This window comes from Buteo buteo, chromosome 9 (genome assembly GCF_964188355.1).
Source record: "Buteo buteo chromosome 9, bButBut1.hap1.1, whole genome shotgun sequence".
NCBI classification, from domain to species: domain Eukaryota; kingdom Metazoa; phylum Chordata; class Aves; order Accipitriformes; family Accipitridae; genus Buteo; species Buteo buteo.
The window spans coordinates 43,375,145-43,384,797 of record NC_134179.1 but is presented as its reverse complement, the minus strand read 5'-3'; the positions used below and the strand labels follow the sequence as shown (position 1 = coordinate 43,384,797).

The window sequence follows — 9,653 nt, the reverse complement described above, 5'->3', positions numbered from 1 at the left end:
GGTGTGGGGACAGGGCTGGGGGGGCAGGCACCCCGGGGTGCCAAGGAGGGGGGGGACCTGCCAGCCCCCAGCACGCGCCTCTCGGTATCCTCAGGATCATGTTCTTCATCGTCATCATCATCATCTTCATAGCCATCACCTTCCTCATCATGATCTTCTACGGCTGCCGCAAGCTCTGCCACGACCCCATGCCCCCACCGCCCTACGGGGACCCCCAGGGCCCTGTGCCCCCCCCACTGGCCCCGATGCCCGCGCTCCCCAGTCTGCCCGGTGGGGCCATCCCCGTGGGCCTGGAGCCCCCACCCTACAGTGAGGTGGGTCCCACCCAACAGTGGGTGCTGGGCACCCGGCTGAGCCTGGCATGGACGAATGTGGTGGGCTATGGGGTGGTGGGTGGTGGGGCTATGGGGTGGTGGGTGCCGGTGGTATGGGGTGGTGGGGTGGTGGGGCTATGGGGTGGTGGGTGCGGGTGGTGGGTGGTGGGGCTATGGGGCTCAGCAGGCATGGGGGGACTATGGGGACCCACAAGCCCCCCCATGCCAGGGCACCCTCACCCCAATCCCCATCCCACTCCCATCCCCATCCCCATCCCCGTCTCATCCTCATCCCTGTCCTGATCCCCATCCCATTCCCACCCCAATTCCCATCCCAATCCCATTCCTATCCCCATCCCTGTCCCTGCCCCTATCCCCATCCCCATCTCATCCTCATCCCTGTCCCCATCCCTATCCCATTCCCATCACCATCCCCATCCCCATCTCATCCCCATCCCCATCCCATTCCCATCCCCATCCCTGCCTTGCTATTTCCCAAAGAGGGTACCTAGTTCAGCCCTGTGGTGGGGGTACCCTCCTTCCCCTGGGGACCCCGGTGTCCTGGGAGGCAGGGGGGGTGCCACATGCCCCCCCACCCACCCACTGACCCCCATTCACCCTTAGGTGACGGCAAAGCCCTTCCTCTACCCACTGCCACAGGGGCCGTGCCCCGAGTGTGGCCGCGGCCCTGGGGCTCAGCCCCCCTTCGCCACCCAGACCAGCTTCTAGGGGTGAACCCCCCCGAGGACAGCCTGGTGACAACGCTACCCTTCACTTGGGGGGGACATGGACCCATGACCCCCAAAAGGGGCCATCCGGACGCCTGGGTCCATGTCCTCCCCTAGACACCTGGGTCCACACCCCCCAAACCATGTCATTGGGGCATGGAGGGGGGGGGTATCTTTATTTATTATTTTAAAAAGTGTGAAAGAACTCCCTGCTATGCGGGTTTTGGGGTGCTGGGGAGCTTCAGGGGGGTACAGAGGGAGAAGGGGGAAAGTTTAGCGGGGGGGGCCTCTGCACCCTGCACACACCCCCAGTTGTGGGTGCACCCTGGCACTGCATGGACTTTGCCAGGTGGCATGTGAGTGTGTGTCAGCCAGGGTCTTGACACCCTGTCCCTGTCCCCATCCCTATCCCTATCCCTACCCCTATCCCTAAACCTATCCCCATCTCTATCTCCAGCCCCATCCCTGTCCCCATCCCCATCTCCATTCTGATCCCCATCCCATTCCCATCCCCATCCCCATCTCATCCTCATCCCTGTCCTGATCCCCATCCCATTCCCATCCCAATTCCCATCCCAATCCCATTCCTATCTCCATCCCTGTCCCTGTCCCTATCCCCATCCCCATCTCATCCTCATCCCTGTCCCCATCCCTGTCCCATTCCCATCACCATCACCATCGCCATCTCATCCTCATCCCCATCCCAATTCCCATCCCCATCCCTGTCCCTCTCCCCATCCCCATCTCATCCTCATCCCTCTCCCCATCCCCATCCCATTCCCATCCCCATTCTCATCACCATCACCATCCCAATTCCCATCCCCATCTCATCCCCATTCCATTCCCATCCCTGTCCCTATCCTCATCCCCATCTCATCCTCACCCCTCTCCCCATCCCCATCCCATTCCCATCCCCCTTCCCATCACCATCACCATCACCATCCCAGTTCTCATCCCCATCCCATCCCCATCCCTGTGCCTGTCCCCATCCCCATCTCATCCTCATCCCTCTCCTCATCCCCATCCCATTCCCATCCCCATTCCCATCACCATCACCATCCCCATCTCATCCTCATCCCCATCCCATTCCCATCCCCATCCCTGTCCCCGTCCCCATCACCATCTCATCCTCATCCCTGTCCCCATCTCATCCCCATCCCCATCCCATCCTATTTCCACCTCCATCCCATCCCCTCCCCACCCCGAGAGACAGGCCCGGGTCAGCGGGACATCAGGATTTATTGAGTGGGAAGCACATTCCCCGGCACGGGGCCATCCCCACAGCTGCTGTCCCCGGCCACTCGTGCCGCTTGCCGGCCCCGGCGCCGCTTGATCTTCTTCTTGAGGAGCAGCAGGTCCAGGTAGAGCAGGCGGCCCAGGACGGCGGAGGCGCACAGCAGCCCCCCGTGCAGGGCACCCGCCAGCCCGCAGCTGAACACGTCCTGCCCTGGGGACGAGCCGCGGTGGGACACGGCCACCCCCGGGGGGGGGGGAACAGCCACCACCGCCAGGGACCCGGCCACCACCATGAGAGGACGTCCCGCGCTGCAGGGAGCCCTTGGGGACACTGCCTGCAGCCCGGAGCTGGGCATGGGGACAGAGGGACAGAGGGGTAGGGGGACGTGGGGACACAGGCCCCTTACCTGTCAGGTAGAGGTTCCTCACGGGCGTCTCGGCTCTCATGGCGGCCACCACGGCCGGGCTGAAGCGGCCGACGTCGTGCTCGGTGCCGTACATCTCCCCGCGGGGAGCCGCCAGGTAGTGCTGGTTGGTGAGCGGCGACGCCGCCTCCACGAAATCCACCTGCCCGGTCAGAGGCACAGGGGTGTTTGGGGCACATCGGGGTGCACGGGACACCCGGGGGTACGCAGGACACGTGGGGACACACAGGGGACGCCCGTGCCACCAAACAGCAGGTCCCACCGCAACAGGTCCAAGTCTACCTGGTGGGTGCCCACCCCATACAAAAGTCCTGGGGGCTGTGATGCCCCATGGCTTTGCAGGGCACCCCGTCCCCACTGGGGACCCCAAGCCCACAGGGCACCCCGTCCTGTTGGGACCCCATGCCCACCGAGCAGGGACCATCCCTGCAGAGCACCCCATCCCATAGGGCACCCCATCCCGCCTGGGCACCCATGTCCCCACTCTGCACCCCGTGTCCGCTCTGCGCCCGTGCCCATGGGGCACCCCAACTCTGTGGGGCATCCCATCCCATAAGGCACCCCATTCTCATGAGGCATCCCACCCACACAGGGCACCCTATTCCCACTGGCCGCCCCAGCAACTCCACAGCCCACCCGGTCCCCATTGTGCACCCCATTTCCACTGTGCACCCCATTCTCATGAGGCATCCCACCCACACAGGGCACCCTATTCCCACTGGCCACCCCAACAACTCCACAGCCCACCCGGTCCCCATTGTGCACCCCGTTTCCACTGTGCACCCATCCCTGTGAGGCACCCCACTACTGAAGAGGTACCCCAACCCCACAGGGCACCAGGGGACTCCATCCCTACAACCCCCCCCCCCCATCCCTACAGAACACCCTGTCCCCACCATGCGCTCTCCCCGCTGGGTACCCCGGGTGGCAGGGGACACCGTGGGGACCCCCGGTCACCTTGTCGCGGAGGTGGGGGAAGCGCTGCAGTGCCCGTTCCAGCAGGCGCTGGGCAATGGCCAGCTTGTACCGCTGGTAGTCGGGGCCCCGGTGCTTGGCGCTGGTCCCGGCCCACTCCTCGAACCATTCGTACCGCGCCATGGTCAGGATGGTCATGCACGACCGGCCTGCGAGGAGGGGGTGACAACCCCATTCCCGTTGCGGGGGACCCCGGTACCGGTGTCACCCTGGGACGTGGCGGTGGTGGCGGTGCCCACCCCGTAATCCCAGCTGGTGGGATTAAGGAACCTCAGAGCCCACAAAGCCGAGCGGATCGGAGCTGCAAAGCTGGGGGGGGACATGGGGGACCCCCCCCCCCCCCCAACTGCGTACCTGGGTGCCGCTGCTCGTAGGTGGGATCCTTGGCGGCGGGGAAGGTGATGAACATCATGGCCAGGTTTTCGGGGACGTCGTCACGGCGCAGGGCGGCGTAGCGGGTCATCCTGCGGGCAGAGCCGTGCACCCACCACGCCACCCCCCCACCCGCCGTGCACCCACCCCGGGGTGCCCGGGGACCCCTTACATGGCATCCAGGTCGTTGTGGGGGTAGATCCAGAAGTTGGTGGCGGGCAGGGCCAGCTCGGCCGCGCTGCCCCGCAGCCCCACGAACACCAGGAAGGAGCCCATGCCGTGTCGCACCATGGCCAGGCGGGAGCGGATGCCTGCGGGAACGTGGGTTGGGATGTGGGAGATGACACCCTGTCCCTGCGGAGGGGATGCCAGGGATGCTGGGGACATGGGGAAGCTGGGGACACTGGGGACACAGGGATGCTGGGGACATTGGTGATGCTGGGCACACTGGTGATGCCAGGGACACAGGGATGCTGGGAATGTGGGGATGCCAGGGACACCGGGATGCCGGGGACTCCAGTGATGCTGAGGACACAGGGATGCTGGGGACTCTGAGGACACCAGGGACACGGGGATGGTGGGGACGGGGGTGACGCCAAGGACACAGGCATGCTGGGAATGTGGGGATGCCGGGGACACCAGGGATGCTGGGGACACGGGGACACCAGGGACATGGGGATGCTGGGGAGTCCGGTGTCACTGAGGACACAGAGATGCTGGGGACACCAGGACACAGGGATGCTGGGAACATGGGAACGCAGGGATGCTGGGGACACCAGGGACGCAGGGATGCTGGGGACACCAGGGACGCAGGGATGCTGGGGACACTGGTGATGCTGGGGACACAGGGATGCTGGGGACACAGGGATGCGGGACATAGGGACAGGGTACCTGGGTGGCTGCGGAGCGGGGGGGGCAACAGCTTGCCGAAGGTGTTGAAGATGCCGGCGTCGGAGATGACGAGGGGGGCGAAGATCTCCACCTCCTCCTCGCTCGGCCCCTTCTGCACCACCACCCCTGGCAGGCACCGGGGGGGGGGTTATGGGGGGTGGGGCACAGGGCACTGCCACCCTGTCCCCATCCAGTGTGTCCCCCCACCACGGCAGCGGGGCTGGGACGGGGAGAGGGGGGTCAGCGCTCACCCACAGCGGTGCCGGCGGGGGAGACGAGGATGCGGGTGACGGGGGCTCGCACCAGCACGGCCCCCCCCGCGCGCTCGATGAGGGGCACGGCGTGGAAGGCGATCTCGCTGGCCCCCCCCCGCGGGTACCAGGCCCCCCGTTGGTAGTGGTGCACCATCAGCATGTTCACCAGGAAGCTGGAGTCCCGCGGGGCCGTGCCTGGGGACGGGGAGGGGGAACACACGACATGGCCTCCCCTATCGCGATATGGCCTCCCCTATTGTGACACGGCCCTCCTCATCACGATACAGCTGTTGCCTATCATGATACGGCCCTCCCCTCTCGTGATACAGCCCTCCTCTATCGTGACGTGGCCTCCTCTATCACAACATGGCCCTCCCTATCACAATACAGCCCTCCCCTATCGTGCGGGTGCCCTCCCCTATCACAATGTATCCTTCTGCCACCATGACACAGCCTTCCCCTGTCATGTCACAGCTCTCTCCTATTGCAACGTGGCCCTCCCATATCATGGCCCTATTGCAATGCAGCCCTCCCCATCACAATACAGCCCTCCCCATTGCAACACAGCCCTCCCCTATCATGATGGCGACATCCCCTATCATGACATGGCCCTCCCTTATTGTGATATGGCCCTTCCCTATCACGACGCAGCCTCTTCTATTGCAACAGAGCCTTCCTCCATCACCATGGTTCCCTTCCCTATCGCGACATGGTCCTCCTCTATCGCAATGGTGCCCTCCCTATCGCGACGGCCCCCTCCCTATCGCGACGGCCCCCTGACCGTAGAAGAGGTAGCTGAGCAGGGCGCGCAGGTCGCGGTCGGCCGTCAGCCGGGCCACGGCCTCGCTGTGGCTGGTGGCCGCCATGCGGAAGACGGGCGAGATCCAGTAGATGAGGCCGGTGCGGACCAGGAGGGCGGCCAGCCACCGCGGCACCAGCTTCAGCACCGCCAGCAGTGCCACGTGCCGCGAGGCCATCTGCGCGGGGACCGGCCCCGCGTCACCTCCGGCCACCTCCGTGGTGGCCACGGCCACCGCCGTGTCCTCGTGATTGTCACTGCCGTGACCCCAGCACCACCCGTGTCCCCAGCGCCCAGCCCCACCGTGCCCACCAGCCATGTCCCCACCATCCCCATCACTTGTCCCCACCACTCCCAATGCCTGTGTCCCCACCATGACCATCACACTTGTCCCCAACGTTCCCACTGCCGCTTCCCCACCATGCCCATCACTCTTGTCCCCAACATGCCCATTACTTCTGTCCCCACCATGCTCATCATTTGTGTCCCCACCATGCCCATCACTCTTGTCCCCAATATTCCCATTGCCCCTTCCCCACCATGCCCATCATCTGTGTCCCCAACATGCCCATCACACTTGTCCCCAACATGCCCGTCAATTCTGTCCCCACCATGCCCATCATCTGTGTTTCCAACATGCCCATTATTTGTGTCCCCAACATGCCCATCACGTCTGTCCCCACCATGCCCATCACTCTTGTCCCCAATATTCCCATTGCCCCTTCCCCACCATGGCCATCATTTGTGTCCCCAACATGCCCATCACACTTGTCCCCAACATGCCCATCACCTGTGTCCCCTCCATGCCCGTTACCCTTGTCCCCAACATTCCTACTGCCCCTTCCCCACCATGCCCATCACCCATGACCCATCCAGTGCCACCACCACCATCCCCACGCCCACATCCCAAGCTGGCCGGTCCGAGCCGAAATAATCCCAACACCGCACCCTGGGGACGTGCCACCACCCACGGCAGGGTGTCCCCAGGGGGGGGGGTCCCACCTTGGAGAGCTTCATGAACTCCCTGATGGCCGCCTTCTCGGCGGGGAACTGCTCCTCCAAGGCGGCGGCGAAGGCGGTCTTGCCGGATCGGAGCCGGTAGCGCCGGGGTCCCAGGCAGACCTCGTCGTAGGGGTCGGGCAGGCGCTGCCAGCGCAGCTGCCCGTCCGTCAGCTGGTCCAGCGCCACGCGCAGCATGCTGCCCTCGTGCATCTGCCCCACGTAGTGGATGCCTGCGGGTCCCAGGGGGTCAGCCGGCCGGGGGTGGGAGGGGGGGGCGGCCGGGACCCCCCCGGGGGTGGCAGATGGGGGAATTAAGTGTTTAACCATCATCTGCTGCGGGTCACCTTGAGGGGTGGCGGCGCGGCCTGGGCCGCGAGCACGGCACGCATACCGCACACACACACGCATTGCATGCACACGCTGCGCGCAAACGGCACGGGCGCTGCAAACAGCGTGCACGCTGCAAACGCACTGCAGGCTGCGCGGACACGCTCGCACGGCACGCTGCGAACAAACGCGACTGGCGCGCAAGCAGCGCGCTCGCTGCAAAAGCGCTGCAGGTGCTGCCAGTGCGCACGCTGCTTGCAAACAGTGCAGGCGTGCTGCACACGCTGCAAAAACACTGCAGGCACTGCACGTGCACACCGCCGCACCTGGCCGGTGCACGCTGTAAACAGGCACGGGCACCTCACGCGTGTGCGCACAGTGCACGTACACCCACTGAATGTGCAAGCAGGGCACGCTGCACACACCGCATGCACACAGGCACCGCATGCACGCGTTGCAAACACACCCAGCCTGCAACCCCGCTGCACAGGGACGCACACAGGAGCGCAACCAGCCTGCGGACACACGGCGGGGTAGGTAACACCCGCCCTGCATGCACACAGACTGAGCTACACCCACACGCTGCCTGCACACGCAGGCACATGCTGCCTCCATGCACCTGCACGCTGCCTGCACACGCTGCCTGCACACACCTACGCTGCCTGCACACACCTGCACACGCAGGTGCATGCTGCCTGCATACGTAGGCACACGCTGCCTGCACACGTAGGCACATGCTGCCTGCACACACCTGCACGCTGCCTGCACACGTAGGCACACGCTGCCTGCACACACCTGCACACGTAGGCACACGCTGCCTGCACACGCTGCCTGCACACACCTGCACGCTGCCTGCACACATAGGCACACGCTGCCTGCACACGCTGCCTGCACACACCTGCACGCTGCCTGCACACATAGGCACATGCTGCCTGCACACACTGCCTGCACACACCTGCACGCGTAGGCACATGCTGCCTGCACACGCTGCCTGCACACACCTGCACGCTGCCTGCACACGTAGGCACACGCTGCCTGCACACACAGGCACACGCTGCCTGCACACGCTGCCTGCACACACCCGCACGCTGCCTGCACACGCTGCCTGCAGGCAGGGACCCAGGCGCGGGCAGGCAGCCGTGGGCAGCCAGGGGTGCCGGGGTGGGGGGTGGGGGTCTCCTTACCCACGTCGAACTCGTTGCCCTGCTCCTGGAAAGTGTGGCAGCACCCACCGGCCTGGTCGTGCTGCTCCAGCACCAGCACCCTCTTGCCCACCTTGGCCAGGGTGCCCGCCGCCGCCAGGCCCCCCATGCCGCTGCCGATGACCACGGCGTCCAGCTCCGGTGGCACCCGATGGGCGCTGAACCCTGCGCACACGCGTGTGCCTGAGCAACACCCCCCCCCCCCCCCCAATCCTTGCACGGGGACGTGCGGACGGACAGCACGCCCAGAGTGCCACGGGACGGACAGACGGACGGATGGACAGACAGCACTCACCCCGCTTCAGGACCTTGTCGCGGACCCGCGGCTCCGTCACCAGCGGCCGGGGGGGCCCCGAGGGTGGCCGGGCAAAGGGGTTGCCGGCCGGGGCCAGGAGCCGGTGGGCCACCAGCCCCAGCGCCAGCGTGGCCAGGGCCACCAGCAGCAGCAGCGTGACCCCCATGGCTGCCACCGCACACAGCACCTTATAGCCGCTGCACCGTATAGCCCGGGCACCTTATAGCCGCGGCAGCTTATAGACAGAGGAGATTATAGACACGCTGCTTTCTAGCTGCGGCAGCTTATAGCCACCACAGCTTAAAGCCACAGGAGCTTATAGCCACGGCACCCTATGGCCACAGCAACTTATGGCCATGGTACCCTATGGTTATAGCACCCTATGGCCACAGCACCCTATGGCTATGGCAGCCTATTGCTATGACACCCTATGGCCACGGTACCCTATGGCTATGGCACCCTATGGCCACAGCACCCTATGGCCACGGTACCCTATGGCTATAGCACCCTATGGCCACAGCACCCTGTGGCCACAACACCCTATGGCCATGGTACCCTATGGCCGTGGCACCCTATGGCCACGGCACCCTATGGCTATGACACCCTATGGCCACGGCACCCTATGGCTATGACACCCTATGGCCATGGTACCTTATGGCCACAGCACCCTATGGCCATGGCAGCTCACAGCGAGGGGTGTGGGAAGCACGGGGTCCTGGGGGTGGGGGACAGACATGGCCCCCCCCCGCACCTCAAGTCTTTGGTGGTGGTACTGGGACACACTGGGACACGGCGGGAGAGGGGCCGGGCCCCGGGGTGGCAGGGTGCGTGCA

At 65.2% G+C, this 9,653-nt stretch overlaps 1 protein-coding gene across 1 annotated transcript; it reads right to left on the bottom strand.

The window, feature by feature from the left end:
• Positions 1-2,273: 2,273 nt before the first annotated feature.
• LOC142035067 (all-trans-retinol 13,14-reductase-like) lies at positions 2,274-8,986 on the bottom strand. Its single transcript, XM_075036891.1, has 11 exons — positions 8,821-8,986; positions 8,508-8,690; positions 6,997-7,226; positions 5,977-6,172; positions 5,193-5,390; positions 4,942-5,067; positions 4,223-4,361; positions 4,033-4,142; positions 3,661-3,827; positions 2,633-2,845; positions 2,274-2,489 (listed from the first exon to the last, which is right to left on the bottom strand). Exons 1-11 carry the CDS (start codon positions 8,984-8,986, stop codon positions 2,274-2,276), a joined length of 1,944 nt encoding a protein of 647 aa, XP_074892992.1.
• Positions 8,987-9,653: the final 667 nt, after the last annotated feature.

Coding starts and splice junctions, on each gene's coding strand:
- LOC142035067 (XM_075036891.1), bottom strand. CDS start 8,986: ATGGGGGTCACGCTGCTGCTGCTGGTGGCCCTGGCCACGCTGGCGCTG. Junction 8,691..8,820: donor CGACAAGGTCCTGAAGCGGG/GTGAGTGCTGTC, acceptor GCGTGTGCGCAG/GGTTCAGCGCCCATCGGGTG. Junction 2,490..2,632: donor CTCTGTCCCTCTGTCCCCAT/GCCCAGCTCCGG, acceptor GCTCGTCCCCAG/GGCAGGACGTGTTCAGCTGC.